The 15,209-nt window shown below is 53.0% G+C and overlaps 6 protein-coding genes across 6 annotated transcripts; all 6 read right to left on the minus strand.

Moving 5' to 3' along the window:
- Positions 1–394: 394 nt before the first annotated feature.
- BO70DRAFT_394179 (KR-domain-containing protein) lies at positions 395–811 on the minus strand (the record flags this gene model as incomplete). The annotated part of the gene is made up of 1 exon (XM_025546438.1): positions 395–811. One exon carries the CDS (start codon positions 809–811, stop codon positions 395–397), a length of 417 nt encoding a protein of 138 aa, XP_025402011.1.
- Positions 812–845: 34 nt separating this feature from the next.
- On the minus strand, positions 846–1,568 carry BO70DRAFT_394180 (MDR/SDR family oxidoreductase; the record flags this gene model as incomplete). Its single annotated transcript, XM_025546439.1, has 2 exons — positions 846–1,112; positions 1,176–1,568. The coding sequence occupies 2 exons, from the start codon at positions 1,566–1,568 to the stop codon at positions 846–848; spliced, it is 660 nt and encodes a 219-aa protein (XP_025402012.1).
- A 27-nt stretch (positions 1,569–1,595) lies between these two features.
- BO70DRAFT_359930 (uncharacterized protein) lies at positions 1,596–2,305 on the minus strand. Its single transcript, XM_025542656.1, has 2 exons — positions 1,678–2,305; positions 1,596–1,625 (listed from the first exon to the last, which is right to left on the minus strand). Exon 1 carries the CDS (start codon positions 2,148–2,150, stop codon positions 1,971–1,973), a length of 180 nt encoding a protein of 59 aa, XP_025402013.1. The 5' UTR covers positions 2,151–2,305; the 3' UTR covers positions 1,596–1,625; positions 1,678–1,970.
- A 675-nt stretch (positions 2,306–2,980) lies between these two features.
- BO70DRAFT_394182 (class I alpha-mannosidase 1A) lies at positions 2,981–5,689 on the minus strand (the record flags this gene model as incomplete). Its single annotated transcript, XM_025546440.1, has 3 exons — positions 2,981–3,020; positions 3,074–4,636; positions 4,701–5,689. The coding sequence occupies 3 exons, from the start codon at positions 5,687–5,689 to the stop codon at positions 2,981–2,983; spliced, it is 2,592 nt and encodes an 863-aa protein (XP_025402014.1).
- Positions 5,690–5,786: 97 nt separating this feature from the next.
- BO70DRAFT_182755 (uncharacterized protein) lies at positions 5,787–6,548 on the minus strand. Its single transcript, XM_025538445.1, has one exon. It carries the CDS (start codon positions 6,364–6,366, stop codon positions 5,983–5,985), a length of 384 nt encoding a protein of 127 aa, XP_025402015.1. The 5' UTR covers positions 6,367–6,548; the 3' UTR covers positions 5,787–5,982.
- A 1,786-nt stretch (positions 6,549–8,334) lies between these two features.
- Positions 8,335–11,728, minus strand: atgI (autophagy protein ATG9). Its single transcript, XM_025542657.1, has 3 exons — positions 10,621–11,728; positions 9,061–10,542; positions 8,335–9,013 (listed from the first exon to the last, which is right to left on the minus strand). The coding sequence occupies exons 1-3, from the start codon at positions 11,349–11,351 to the stop codon at positions 8,416–8,418; spliced, it is 2,811 nt and encodes a 936-aa protein (XP_025402016.1). The 5' UTR covers positions 11,352–11,728; the 3' UTR covers positions 8,335–8,415.
- Positions 11,729–15,209: the final 3,481 nt, after the last annotated feature.

Below are 15,209 nucleotides of genomic sequence, written 5' to 3' on the forward strand. Positions count from 1 at the left end.
TCATTCCGATAGAACGACTTCTACTTGACATACAACCATCTCCCCCTCCCCCAACCCAGCCAGCGACCGACTCGTTTTCAGATCGAAAATGCTCGGATCAGCTCTTGGGGTCTGAATGATCTAGTTGCTCGGCTCCTTGGCCACCAGCGGCACGTGGACATTGTATCTCTGACTCTGGAACCATAAACATTGCAGAAAGCCTCCCCCCCACAAAGCTATCTTGGTATTGTGCAGGATAGCCCCGAGGGACAGGACCTGCCTGGGTTTGCTCTGCGGGTCTTCGGAACAGGTTCGAGTTTCCAACGCTTTCGTGTCGGAAAAGGTCGGCAAACCGGGCATCTCTCCTCCAGGGGGCTTCGTCGTGCTCGCAGAATGGAGCAATGCCGGTCAAGAGTTACTCAAAGGATGTTGCTTGGGATTGTGAGCTCTGGATAGCTGCCTGGATGAGATGCAGGAGGTCATCCTTTTTATGGACACTGAAGCCTGGCCGTTCAAGATGCCGAGTGAGGTCTCTCATATCTGCAATGGCGCCAACAGACCGGACGATACCGAGATCTATGGCTGTGGAAGGGAGATCCTGACTGACACAATACCTGGCGAGTGCATCCTGGAAGGCACTCCCGACGGTGTACGCTGCCTGCGAGATCTTACCCAGAACCCCGGTCGTGGAAGAGAGAGTGAGTAAAAAGTCGATATTGCCACGGCTTTGGAACTGACGATGCAGGTTCAAGGTACCAGTGGTCTTGGGCCCCAGGACCTCGTGCAACGCACCGTGGCCCATGTTATCAAACAAGGCGTCCCGCAGAGCCATACGTGAATCACGCCTCGGATGGGAAACCCTGTTCCTACACGCCTTGAACCAGAACACGCAGGCTATCTGAATCGGTGATGTCCAGGTTTTGAGCCACAATGATTGTTCCGTGAGAGTGAAACTGGTTGGAGAGATGCAGGAAGAAATCCCAGTGCTTTGGACATTCCGCGTTTCTGGACGCCAATATAATATGCTTAGCACCATGCTGGGCCATCCATTTGGCATTCGATACTCCAACCCCGCCACCAGTAAGGTATGACCTATTGGGCGAGAATAGGAACTTGTGTGGTTGCGGAAGTAACTGAATTCAACAGTCAATATAAATCTTCCACCCCCAGGCACTGCTGCGTGTCCAGTAACCAACAGACACCAAGTCATCATGTTTAGCTGTGATCACAAGTTTCCCAGTATGTCTTCCTGTCTGCATGGTCCGGAACGCCTGCTGGATATCAGAAATAGAGGAGTTGATCGGGATCTTAGATTTCAAACCTCCATCCCTTTGCATTGCAATCACATTGTCCAGGACCTTCGCCAGACCATTTCCATTGTGTTTTGCAAGAGGCAGAAGATCGATGGCACGGAGCGAGACCGCGCGTTCGAAACGAGCCATGGCCAGCTGACGATTTAGCTGAATATATCGCTTCCCAATCTCGACAAACCGGCCCAAAGGAGCAATACAATTCCATCTCGCCCGCAGGAGAGCCCCAGACAGGCTGTTGAGAATAACATCAACCTCTCGACTGTTTGTCACGGACATGGGATTCTTCTCAAAAGACATGTCCCGACTCGACACAATATGATCAGACGGAATCTGGTAGGTTACTGCAAAGAATCTTCGCTTCGCCTCAGAGCCAACACTGGCATAGATCTCGCGCGAGATTGATCGCAGCCTGACCAACTCCGCCAGTGGCAGCGTGGATGAGGAAGCTTTCTTCTTTCTGGAGTCGCGCAACGTCCACCAGGGCGTGATGCGCAGTCAAGTGGATGATGACCAGGATTGAGGCCGCATGCGCTCGAAATCTATGTGTCCAGGAATACGCGCGACTGATGTTGAAGAGACGTGGATCCGGTTTGCTCAGCCACCACCCACCATCCAGGGAGAGTTCCAAAAACAAGTTATACATCCATTGCATCACGCGTGCTTTCCATAATAACAACTTTACCCCCATTCTGCATAGTTCGATGCAAGTTCCTGGTAGCGTGCAGGACCGAGCACGCGACCACCAATCAGGTCATAAGTACCATTTTCAAACGACTGGTTTCCCCGGGGGTCCTCTTCAATGTCCAGGTCCCTGCCCTGGCTGTATCCACCATGAATGACAGCCGGGTATTCAGTCATTCACTGGCAATAGAGAGAAAGAAAGAAAGAAAGAAAGGAAGGAAGGAAGGAACGAAGACAGATCACTGACGTGTTTATTCTTATTACCTTTATAGATAACCCCGTCTTCGGAATCGGCCATATAGAACATCGGCATCCGGTGTATTTTATCAAGGACGAGGAACTTGAAAAGAGTACATCCATGGGCGGGTTTTCTTCTTTCTACTCCAGGACATATAGTTAGAGGGATGAATGAGTGAGGAGGTGGGTGGGTAGGTAGGTAGGTAGGTAGTGACATAATACAATAGACACCTAGATAAACAGAAATAGAACGGACATGTCAAATAGTACCCATACTTCGCACTGACCTACTCTACTACATACTTCCTCTGGGATCTACTCCATCCTAGATAGGAAGGCACGATAGACAGACACAGACATAGACATACATATACAAAGCCAGAAAAGGAAGGCATTAGGCAAGCTTCATCCGCCTCATTAGTATTGTTTGGTTTACCTCCACCGCACACGCTCTATACAATAACATCACGTCCCAGCCCGGTCGCCGGTGCATTACAGATCCAGATCGCCATATATCAGCCTCTTATTCCCAAACCAGCTAGAAATAACGAAAGCATCACAGAAGAAGATAAAGAAGAAGGAAGAAGGAAGAAGGAAGGGGGGGGATGTCACAGGAGGGGACGACCCATAAGGGGACGCCACAGAAGGAGGAGGGGCAAGCGGCGCATCAATCAACTCATGTACTCGGGGACGTGGTATCTGTACTTTTACAAAGAACGCATCAAAAACAGCAATATAGACGTATACTGCACATGCATACAAAGCCATTATTAGTATTGCGGACGCCTCAGCGGGTGCGCCTCCGTGTTGCTGCAGGGTCACAGTTAGCCTGATTCTCATAGATCCAACGAGGAGCCACTTACAGCACATATTCGTCCAGGCTCAGGACCCCCGGGTCGCTGAAGAGCAGATAGAAGTACTTCAAGGTCTCCGCCAGCCAGAACGACTGCATCTCATCCAGCATCGTCGGCGTCTCCACCGTCACGTCGTCGATCTCCGAGTTGGCCAGCTCCGTGCGGGTGTACTTGGACACGGCCTCGAACATCTCCCACCCCTTCTCCCGCCAGTATTCGTCACCCGTCAGGCGGAACATGATGAACACCGACTCGATGGCCTCGGGGCGCAGGAGATACTTGCGGTTCACGAGCATGGTGATGCCGGGTGGCAGCCGTTCGTTGCGGATCCGGGCCGTCGCGAACTCCTCGTGGGAGGGAATCTTTTCGTCCTCATCCGAGTCCTCGTTTTCGGCCTCCGCCTCGGCCTCGTCCTTTTTGGCGGACTTCCCATCCGAGTTCGCGACAACATGCCAATTGCCGCGCTCGCGCTTGCCGATGGAATTCTTCTTCTTGGAGCCAGAACCTTCAGCGTCCGCCAGGGCCTCCTCCTTCTCCTTCTTCTTCCTCCTTTCTTCCTTCCGTGCCATGGCCCGGGCGAGCCGCTCCTGCATGTTCGGGTCGAGGGCCTTGTAGTAGGCCGTCTCGTTCCATTCACAGCTCTCTCCCTTTTTGCATGGAACAAGGGAAAAGTGCTCAGGCATGATTCCGGACTTGGTGGACTCATACGCCCACACGCAAGCGTCGGTCAGTTGGTGGGCAAGTTCCATGTCGCTTTCAATGCCAAAGATCTTGGCTCCCACAGCAACCATGCCACCGGCAAAGCACGACAGGTGATCGCCGTCATATGTGGTCCGCACATGGCCATGATCCTTGGGCATGCTGACAGTGCTCAGGAATCGAATGTCGCGGTTATTCTTGACCATGGGCTGGAAGACCAGACGTTCGCGCGCCGCCGTGATGGCCTTTTCATACATGGTACGATACTGCTCATTCTGACCGCCTAGAAGCATGTATTCCTTAGGCAGGTACTCGTAGGTTGAATCTGCGAGAGCACCCAGGCCATACTTCTCGCTTTCACCGGTAAAGGCGGTAAGACCTTCTCGGCACTGCGCCTCGGGGGATTGCTGCTCGAAAGACGCCCGGTATTCGCTCTCCGAGTTGGGGTACGGCTGCGCAGAGACACCACCGTACCCAGCCGGCTGGGCATCATCATGAAGGGACCTGCTGTCGCGAGGCTCCAGAAACTCCTCGTAGCTCTGGGCGTCAGTCGGCAAAGCCTTCATGGTCGAGCTGGGCTTGGACTGAGCAGAACTGGACGGGGTCTCGGCGGGCGATTGGCCACGCGGGGCCTCGTGATCAACGTGGGTTTGGGATTTCCTGCAACCAGAAGCGTCGATTCTGAGTGGCCACAAGCCAGGAAGCTGAGTGTTGTCCTGGAACTTCTCGAGTTCATTCGTAACACGCGCAATTGCATCGTAGTACTTGTCTTCCTTGGTCAGTTGGGCCAGGCGAGTGAATTCCACAGAGAGAGAGCCGAGTTCTGCGAGCGCGGCCTTCTTATCTGCACGACGAGGCAGTGCCATGCTGACCCTGCGAATCAATTTGTCAGCCACGCACAATTATGTCAGGTTTCAACGAGCCAAAATCGACTTACGGAGCCCATCTGTGGAAGAGCCCTGGCATGCGGTTCGGCGTATCGAAAGCGCCCATGAGAACCTCAGCCAGCTCGACCGCTTTCTCCAGCAGCACGTCGTACTTGTGCCCCGAGATATCGTACGCGCTGAGCAGGCCACCGAGGTAACGAATGACGGTCTCAAAGAGCGGGATTTCCTTCTTCTTGGTGGTCGTGAAGTCAATCGTCTTGATGTAGTCCACCGCAAGAGAGAATTCCTCCTTCAATTCCATGAGCCAGAGAGTATCCAAGGAGTCCACCAGGGTGGCCCCCCAGCCATTGAATGGGTCGCGATACCCACCGCGCAGGGGCCTGACTTCATCGTGGCCCATGGCGGAGGTCTTGTAGCCGGTCCATGCACGTTCAAAAGTGGTCTTGATGGCGGACAGTCTCTGTACACGCTGCATCTTGTCGGCGGAGGACTCGTCTTTGAAATCCGCCTGCAGTTTCGGGAGCTCCTTCGGCTGGCCGGTTGGCAACCGGATCAGGTCCTCTGACGCCACGGGGTAATGCTCTGGCAGCTTCTTCCAGTGAGGGTGTGGCCAGGTCGCTTCGGGGGTCTCTACTTCCAGCGCCTCCTGTTTCTGGACCCCCAATTTGGAGCGGAGCGGAGCGGACTGGCTCTCCTCCTCGTCCTCATTGACTGCTGCATCGCTCGATGGTTTGGGGGCCTCCGCCGAGGGCGATGGGCGGATATCAGCGGGAGTTTCGATAGTGGGGTCCTGGACCTCTTCGGTAGAGTGCTGTTCGGAGCTGAGATCGGGAGTAGGAGGAGAAGGAGGGGGGGCAATTGGGGCGGAGTCCTGGTGGTCGACTGTGTCGGCAGCGGGCGAATTCGGAGAGAACGAGGCAGGGTGGCGATCGATGGGTGAGGGGGACTGTTCTCGAGATCGGGCGAAGTGTATGAAGGCGAGCACGAAGATGGTCGCAAACACCAGGAAGACCCGGTACCGTCGGGCTCGAAACATCATGATGGCAGGAACCCGCGGGGAAAAGTCTCACAAAATATACAGAACCAGAGGGGGAGGGGAACGAAAGAAGAGGTCTCCAACCCAGGGTCAGAGGGACGGATACGAGGAAAGAGGGACAGAAGGAATCACGAGATCCTAGTGTGTAATCCTGTAGTAGTCACGGAGGGGTGTGGCTGAAAAGGAGTGGAGGATGGAGAAATGCCGGCTATTGTTTGGCAGAGGGCGAGAATCTCTAACGACAGACGGGGGTGAGATCCAACATAGAAGTGGACCAAACGAGTGGCAGAATTGAGTCAATCAATCGATGCAGAGAAGTAAGTGAGGTAGGACAGTGAGGCCTCCTTTAGGTCATGATTGAATTGAATTGGGTAATTGGGGGGATGAGGAAAAGAGGCAACAACAGCGACAACAACCACCTGATCAGGAGGGAGGGGGGAGAGAGAGAGAGAGAGAAAGAGGGAGGGAGATGTTGGAAAAGGGAAAGGAAAGAAACGGGACGGGAGGTACGCGATAAGAGGGACCAGAAACCAGAACCAACTAAAGGACTGAGCGGCCAGACTGGGTAGAGAGACTGGGGCCGGGGCCAATGAATGAAGACTGAGGAAGAATGGACGCAACCGCCGGCCACCTTCTGCGGTCGGAAACCCTCTCCGTTGCGGACTTGGAAATAGATGCATGCATTGGACTATTCTTCATTCTTCACTATACTTCGGAGTACTTAGTAACCACTTACTTACCTTAAGAGCCGGGGTAAGCAATACTCCGACTCATCCATCACTGCCTAGTCTTTCTGCATGATGTTTCCACATGATTTACTGTCTACCTAGATACACAAAGGTAGTAAGTAGGTAAATATGGAGTTGAAGGATCCCTGTCAATTTGCTTGATATTTTAGTCGGGCGAGCCAAAAATGAAAATGAAATGAAGGGGGAAATAAAAATAAAAACCAATAAAGGCACCCACAAAATAAGATGAAGAAGAAGAATAATAATAAACAAACAAATAAATAAATCACTAGATCAATCGAAAATTTACTGCCAACTATTTTTTTTCATCTGCGATCGAGACCGCAGGAGATCCCCGGATCAGCGACCGAGGGAGGATCAGATCAGCAGTCTTCTTTTTCTTTTTCTTTTCTTTTCTTTCTCTCTCTCTTTTTGGTTTCGTTCCAGGCCTGGATTTGCTTGCTGCAGCCATTGCCAAGGGGGGAAGGGGGGGATGAAAAACCGACTGACTGGCTGTCAGGGCTGGGTTGGAATGGGCTATTTACTGATTGACTTACACGGGGTAAGTAACCTGCAGCGATACATACCACCGATGCCATGTCATGTCATGTCATGCTATGCCATGCTCTTCTTTCTCCCTCTCGTACTTACTTAGTTGTTGCACCATTCTACAAAGTAGTATAATAAATACCCCCATAAGGACGTCCATCTCATCTCCAGTCCCTCTGGCAGGAGGCCATCCCACATCCGTCTCTAGCATGAGCCACTTAGCACTATCTCCATAGTACCATCTAAACAACCACAAGCAGAACTAACTATCTAGACGGGCTGCAATCCTGCAGGGGACGGACGGATGGACGGACAGACGGGCCAAATCGAATATTGTCACTTTCTATTTATATCTCCCCCTTCCCCCCCCGTAAGTAATCCGATACCTTACTTAACTTACTTAACTTACCGATACTTGCTTAACTTACGGGAGGGGGTGGGGCACTAGCACTCTTTAGGTAGTCGCTACTCGCTAGTGGTCTAGCCCCATCCAACATTCAACATCCACCGCCGGCCGGATGGACTGGACTGGACTGGACTTTGCATCCAGGGGTAGTCTAGAGCTATCTAGATAAAGTACCGGTAGTAAGAGAGAGAGAGAGAGTACCCAAGAAAACAGTAATTGCATTAATTGGACAAGTCCTTAGATTACGCTGCACTATAAAGTTACTTACTTACAGACTATTGCTTGTGATTGTGATTGTTACTTTTTGAGTGTCTTTCCTCCTCCCCCTCCCCCCCTTTTTCTCGCTTCTATCTACCAAACACCTTTCTCTTCTCATCATCTGTACATACTTTGTACATACTGTAACCGGCGGGTCACTGCCCCATCCTCGTTTCGGAAAAAAGGACCCTGAAACGAGGGCTTCACAAATTTACTTCATGGAACCCTACGTCGCAAGTAGTATTTATCTACTTAAACCCAGAGACCCCTAACCCTAAGCCTAAGGGGTGGGCGATGGGTCGCGCGAGGAGACTGTTCGACAACGGGATTGGATGGGGCGTGCGCCGACAGAGCTTGACAGGAATAGTAACCACCACTAGATACTATCTACGGAGTAGACTAAGTCTCTTCTAGTACGGAGCACCAACGCCACTCGAGTCATGATTGTATGTAAGTGGGTAGGGAGGTAAGTAAGCGCTATCTATGTAACGTTAAGGCTTTAAGCACCACGAAGGTTCAGCCGGCCCTTTATCCGAGCGGGGAATGGTCGGCACATGAGAGTAGTGAGGGTAACTAGTAAGCACCCTTCAGGGCTTCGACACCTGATCACAATAATCCAGCGTTTGGGCCTCCCCCCGTGACGGTTTGGGAAAGGTACCTACTTAGTAGGTAAAGTCTCCGGGAAACCCCCCCCCCCCCCCCCAAAGCTCACGTGGGTAAGAATTCTCCAGTTATCATCGCCTGGCATGAATGAACGGATCCTCGCGGGTTCGAGCACAGTTGCTTATCTATATACCAACCGTCGGACGCCCCCGATTGTCTTGGTTCACTCGTTGAAACTGTTGAATGAGGCCCAAAACACCTGCACCCCCCGCGAGTGCGTCGGCATTGTCACCTCCCTCGTCCTCGTCCTCGTCTCCCTCCCCCCCTAGGTTCATCCGCCACGACTCCTCCAAGTTGCTGTCACTGGTGCCGATGCCGCCCCCGCTCGACCCACCTGCGGCTTGTGACGGCGACTTGGCTGCAGCGGTACGAGCCTTGGCCGCAGGCGAGTCTTCATCCTCGATAGGGTCGGAGATGGTGGGAGGGGGTCGTGTGGCCCGATAGCGTGGGTAAGGGTTAGCGCGATGCGTTGAACGGAACCCTGATGCGGACGGCTGATGGTGCGGGTCAAGCAGAATGGACGGAGCAGGCGATGCATGGTCGCCCAAGCCGGTGGGACCGAACCGGGGAGCACCAAATGCAGACTGTTGGCCCATGAGCCCTGCTGCTGCTGGCCCCGGCCGTGTCAGCGTCTGATCGAGTCGATCACCAAAATGGCCCATCTCAATGGCAGACGGGGACCCGAGGGTCGGGAACGTAGGAGGTGGGTAGAACTGGCGTTTGCTCGGGGGGGGCCGCCCCGAGGGTTGGCGCCGTAATTGTCCAAGAACCCGTAGTAGGATGCGAGCATCTTGCCGTCCTTCGTCGAGAAGTAGTCTGCCCGAAGGTCTTGCCGTGAAGGGTCTCGTCGACTAGTGTCCCCCTGGGATATGACATTGGTGCCTTTCTTGAAATCGAATACAGCAAAGGAGCAAAGATAGCCCATCCCATCGACGTGTACTGTGAATTCCCGGAAGAAGTCGATGAGACGATCACTGCATTTGGGCAGGCTGAACCAGAGAATGAACGGCGTGAATAGCATGCTGAGGATCTCCTCCAGGAAGATAACAACCTTCATCTGGTACAGCACAGCAAAATCTTTGCGGACGTCGTCACTATGCAACCGGCCTTTCCAATGACTCGGGAAGTAATGAGTGAATTTGATCACTTCCAGCAGCGCATACTCAGGATCGAACACATTGGTTTCTTCCGGGACCAGGCCCCGAGCAACGGCCCAGACTGATCCAAAGACACCCAAGTAGAACAGCACTGTTCGATCGTGGGTGATCTCGAACCCTAGGAATAACTCCGGGTCCACGACGGATGCCAGGGCTAATACCGAGGCGAGAGCGCCAGACACGAACGCCACGAATCCAGCCAATTGGACGGTCTTGTCTTTTGGAAACTGGTCCACATAGCGACTAGCGAATGGGTAAGACATGTTAGTACGCCGTTCAAAAAGGTGCCATAATTCGTTGAACTCGCGAAACTTCCACTCGGCCAGCGGGGCGTATTGTCGAGATCCGATTTGAGACGGGTTCTTCTTGAACTCGTTGAAATAGCGAAAGAAGTAGTGCATCAGGAAATAGACGACAATGAAGGGGGCTACAAAAATGTTCATGATGCCTGCAAATATGAAACGCCGACGCAGGCCCTCACTCAACACGCGTCGGTGGGTGTCCTTCAGAAACAACGTTCGCACTTGACCCTGCTCGTTAAAGACATAGTCCATAATGCAGAGGTTGATGTTCCATTCCAGTGTACGGGAGAACAGCTGCCTGTTCTTGAGGAACGGTATCGGAAGAGTCAGATCTAATATGTCCTTGTTCACCAAGGCAATCAAATAGTTCTCCTTGCGCATCAGGCGGTTCGCGATGTCGTGAGCATCCATACGTTGCTTGGATTGACTCCCCATGAATTTGCGATGCTTCGCGGAGACCGCGCCTGCAGTCGCGGGGTTGGAATCTCTCAGAGTCATCAGTCGACTGACAACCTCCTGCCAGGATATCGACTGGATCTCGGCATCAGATATTCCAAGTAGGTAGAAATAGAAGTCGTGCATATGCTTAAGCCTTCTGATATCTAACAAGTACTGAAAAGCCTTGCCGATCCAGAAGAGAGAAAGTAACCACAGCAGGAAGGTCGCGGAAAAGGACATCTTTTTTGTGCATTTCTGAATTAGGATGTCGTCTAAAGTTTTACTTCCGCGTACATTGTGGTAGTCGATGCAGTTGGTGAGGAATATACTAAATCCTACAACGAACCCAAACGTCCTGCGAAGTCACCAAGAAACCTGTTAGCCGGGGACATAAGATCTGACGCCCATATTGAAGAGGGGGTGGGAGACGCACAAAAGGCTCAGGACCCGGTTCAGTAAAATCGACCAAATCCCATTCCCAAGAAAGTATGTATAGACGTCCTTCAAAAAATTGTCCAAATTATCAACATTGGCCCACATCCACATTGCTTTCTCCTTCGGATCAACTGTAGCCAAGTTGGGGTACCCAGCCGACCACAGCGTCCGAGGGCGCCTCCGATTGGCGTCGTGAAGAGGTAACTGTTCTCGGGTCGTTTCCCAGCGAGCCCACTCTCCTCGAGGGGGGGATCGGGGGCGAGGAGGTTGGTCGGGGAGGCGATGGGATGGCGGTGGAGGAGGAAGTCTCGACCTCAGGTCATCGTCGTCATCTTGACCTCCTTCCACGAGAAGAGAGGCGGGGACGTCATCGTCACTATCGTCAAGTTTATGATTAGGCAAGGCTATGTGTATTCCCCGAGAACGGCTGCGCTTGCGACGGCGAGAGCCCTTCTGAAGGATGCCTCCCCCATCTCTTCTCCGGGGCGGACTCTGGGGCGGCAGAAATGGATCGCTCGGGCCCGGGGAATCATCCCTCCCAGCATCTGCTAGGGCTTCCTCGAGTTCACGGTCACTAAACTGGTCCCGGTGGTCATCTTCCAGTGTCAAGCCCGCGCGTTCCTCGATGTCCGATGATTCTGAGTGGGAATCGTGTTGTCGGATCGTCTCATACACGGATGGGGAGCCGTTTGGAGGGAGAAACCGGGACAGGATGTTTGATGCCATCATCTTGGATTAAGATACTCGGGTAAGTCGTGGAATTTATAGAATAATCAGTACATTATAGCGGCCGCAAAACCGTGGATCGGATCACTTCAGGGCCATCCAGATGGGGAGAGGCTATATAGCAACGAGGCAGGGTGGTTGAAGCGGAGAGGCGGCAATGATAACCTAGAGACAAACGCGGCTGATTGACCCAGCATCTATGGAGCGATATGATGGATCAGTTCTGACTCTTGAGGTGGGTCAATAGGAGGGGAGAGGAGAGAAGCAGATGAACTCGGCCGAAATCTACTGAACGAGCTCGGTTGACTGTGGGAGGGAAGAGGAAGGGGTCGGTCAGGAGTTGATAGATGGCTGGAATCGAAAGAGGAGCTGATGACCGGCGGCCCTCGTGATAAGCTGCGATGATGCAGGCGGTCAGGTCAGTCGGTCGGCGGTCAGTCGTCACCCGGAGATACTTGGTCGGTGTGGTGCCTGAGGCGGGTTCCTGGTGTCATGTGATAACCATCCGGAATGGCAGTTAATGCGACCGCCGAGCGCCGAGGGGGGCCTGATTCTCACGTGACCCCACGACCGAGAGTCTCTGACGACACGAGTCAGTTCAGACTTCAGAGTCAGTTTGAGTGGGATGCTTACGGGATGAGCCGCCGACGGGGACCACTGATTGGCTCCAGCGCCAGAGATCCTTGAGCGCGTCGGTGGCTCGTGCGGGGTGGGCGTCCATTCTGGAAGACTGGAATCACTGGAACGCTACTGGAAGTTGCTCCGTAGTGGCTCATTTTTAATAATCTAGATACGTGGTGACTCGCGGCGTTAGAGTCGTGGCTTCGCTGGCCCCGTTGGCCTTGGGTGGAATTCTCTTTCTTTCTCTTCTCATGCCCGGAGCTGCCCCCTTTTGCTCCGTCCCTCTCCCCCCCCTCCCCCGGGCCCGGTAAACTATCTATAGTGTAGATACGAAGTGCCCTCGTACTCCGTCCCGGCGTCCATCAATTGCCATCAAACGGTGGAAAGCTAGTAGGGGTTTGGTGCGATCAATTGGCTACCCGAATGATCCACACCCGGTGAAATGATCGCTGGGTCAAGACCTGTACCATGGACACGCCTGTTATGATCCTCCGTCCAGTGTCGCTGAAGCTGGGGAAAATCTTCCAATCGTGGTGGCCGCAATATTCAGGTCAACCCTTGTCATTTCCCAGACCCGGTTATCACCCTTTGTCGCAGGCGGCGGCACTCAAGATAGATAACAGCCACAAACGTAATGGGCCACCTATATACTATGGAGATGCCTAGTGCCAACGACTAGCTAGGCTAAGCGCCATGCAGTGATATTAATGGCCCGCCAGTGTGCAGACCATTTGGCCACAACCACGGCAGATCGCAACCGATCATGTTCTGCACACCGTTGATGCGAGCGTAGTCATACGTAGCCAGCCATGCTTAGCGGCGCGCCGGTACACGCCCTCCTGCCCAGGACCCAACAACCACCATAGTCCAGAATACTAATATCGGGGCAGAAAACTACAGGGGAGGCGGGAAGGATCCCAGTGGCGATAATCATTAGTCCCTCGGATCTGACTGCCGCACCCTGTTGGGGTGGGTTCTAGAAATGGGCGACTATGTAGGTGGTAGGTTATTCATTGTACGACCAACTGGGCCATGGGTTGGGTTGGTGCCACCATCCTCTTTGCCGATGGAAGAGTGAAAGAAGAATCGAACACGGGCTAGTTGCATTGGAAAGGGACAAGGAAGGGAAGGAAGGGAGGAATGCGGTCGGAGTAAACCACCATCCGAGCTGGGCGCTGCATTAGCCCCAGCAGTCAGGTCCAGGCAGGCAGGTCTGTGGACCTTTCTGGAAGCTCATCACCATGATTGACCGGCCTCTCGAGGGATCCTGCATCGATTAAAGGCCAACTCATCCGGTTGATAAATGATGGGTACATAATCTCCACATCCAATTGAGCTGTAGCCTATTTGGAATCTGACCCATCCGCTTTTCCACGGATGCCAGGAGCAATCAATGCTTTGTATAAGGACACCCCAGGCGAAGAACGGGAGGTATCAATCGTAGACCTAGCAGCTGGGAAGGACGCGGAGTAGTCTACACAGTCTACAGACCATCCTTCTACAGAGTCGAGATCCAAATCAAGAGAAAAGGAAATAGGAGGATTACCCCCAGGGATCTCAGCCCCAGAGCCCGAGCCCAACAGTTTTATTTTTATTTCTATTTCTAGGTTTTTTTTTTTTTTTTTTTTTTTTTTTTTTTTCATTTTTCATTTTCCCACCTGTTCAATTAGAGACTTAACTACCAGATAGATAGTCCCAAGCTTGGACTATTTCCCATCCAAATAGAGGAGTGTGGACTGGACGTTGCAAATGAAAGCCAGCGCAATATTCTTTCCGGATAGCATCAGGCCATTCTAGGGGGAATATTGCGGTAACCATAAGCAAATCTCGTGTACAGACTACAGAGAACCAAGGTCCCGCAAAGTGGCTGGATCCAGACTGTTGTTGTGCAGTATCACTATCATTCAGCGCTCAGCAGAGTAGACCTCCGAGCCTGAGAGATCGGGCGTTCTCCCGTTTCCCCTGCATCTGGAATGGGAAAGGGTCCTTCCATTGTCGTATCATCGGTCTTCAATCATCCCTGATCCCAGGTGCAACGTGAGTACTTACCGTACCCTATCGAGATCGTGGGATTTCGGTTTGTCCAATTCATTCATTCCCCATCCCAAGCCTATCGCTGTCTCTTTCCCTCCCTTAATTGGGGATTATCAACTATCAATCCTCCTCAGTCTTGCTCTTCCTTTCATCCATCCAAAATCACCCCCCCCCCTCTTTTTTTTGCCCTGTTGCCGTCCCGCTTCTTCAGCTGCACGACTTCAACACCGCCTCCCGCTTTCTCCCTCTTTTCCTTTCCTCTCTCTCTCTCTCTCTCTCCAGCTGATCCTCGACTTGGCTTCCCTCTCCTCCCTCTCCCTCGCTTACTGCCACAACCCTCCTCCCACCCCCCCCCTCAAACCGACTAGACCCCCGTCTGTCGTACAAAAAAATGCATCCTTTCTGATGCGGGATCTGCAGTTCTCACAACGCACGTCGTCTGGGTAATTGGCCTCATTCAATCAGTCCGTCTGTCAATCGGACCAGCCAATTATCCACTCATTCACCCTTCCTATTTACACCTTCAAGGAGGCGCTTCTCTCACCTATTATTCATCCACCCCCCAATACCCCCCAATACCCCCCCCCCCAAACCCCCAAAGCAACCCAACCACGGCAAAGGTGTCAATTCTAGCTGATGAAGGTGCGTTTTTACCCATATTCCCCATATCCCCAAGCTTCTCCGGTCAATCCCAGTGAGATCGCGTTGCGGTTGGTCGAACCAAACCTTTGTGCCGACCGACTATCTACTACCTACCTAACCACTTCTCGCCGTACCGTTCGGCCTCCACCACTCCCACTCCCACCACCACTACTCCCACCACTGCGTTCTTTCAAACCCGCTTACCCCCATCGTGTCCCTCCCTCCGAGCTAACCTACCCCGACGATGCGTTTTTAGCAGCGACATCGCGGCCGTACCTGGACTGTTGGAGGATTGGATTCGTACCGCGCCTGTTAGCGATTTTCGTCTCGACTTTTCTTCCACACTGGCTGCGCTTTTCCCGCCCACTCACTACTGCCACCGCCATCCAGCCATCGTCACCACCGCCCAACACCACACCAGAACACTCCTCTCCTCCCACCCCCTGAATTAGCAATCGTTTGGCTGCCCCCCCTCCCCCCTCATCGCTCGTACCCCAACGCTACGGCCTCGACCGAATGTGCAACTCCATCTCCCTCCCTCACCCCGGACTCCATGCGTTCAGC

Source organism: Aspergillus heteromorphus (assembly GCF_003184545.1).
Source record: "Aspergillus heteromorphus CBS 117.55 chromosome Unknown BO70scaffold_5, whole genome shotgun sequence".
In the NCBI taxonomy this organism is placed as follows: Eukaryota; Fungi; Ascomycota; class Eurotiomycetes; order Eurotiales; family Aspergillaceae; genus Aspergillus; species Aspergillus heteromorphus.

Bases quoted from the DNA above. Each gene is read 5' to 3' on its own strand.
- BO70DRAFT_359930 (XM_025542656.1), bottom strand. From the start codon at position 2,150: ATGACTGAATACCCGGCTGTCATTCATGGTGGATACAGCCAGGGCAGG.
- BO70DRAFT_182755 (XM_025538445.1), bottom strand. From the start codon at position 6,366: ATGCATCTATTTCCAAGTCCGCAACGGAGAGGGTTTCCGACCGCAGAA.
- atgI (XM_025542657.1), bottom strand. From the start codon at position 11,351: ATGATGGCATCAAACATCCTGTCCCGGTTTCTCCCTCCAAACGGCTCC. The intron at 10,543-10,620 runs GTGCGTCTCCCA...GTGACTTCGCAG, and splicing joins AACCGGGTCCTGAGCCTTTT to GACGTTTGGGTTCGTTGTAG. The intron at 9,014-9,060 runs GTTCTTGGACAA...GCCCCCCCCGAG, and splicing joins ATGCTCGCATCCTACTACGG to CAAACGCCAGTTCTACCCAC.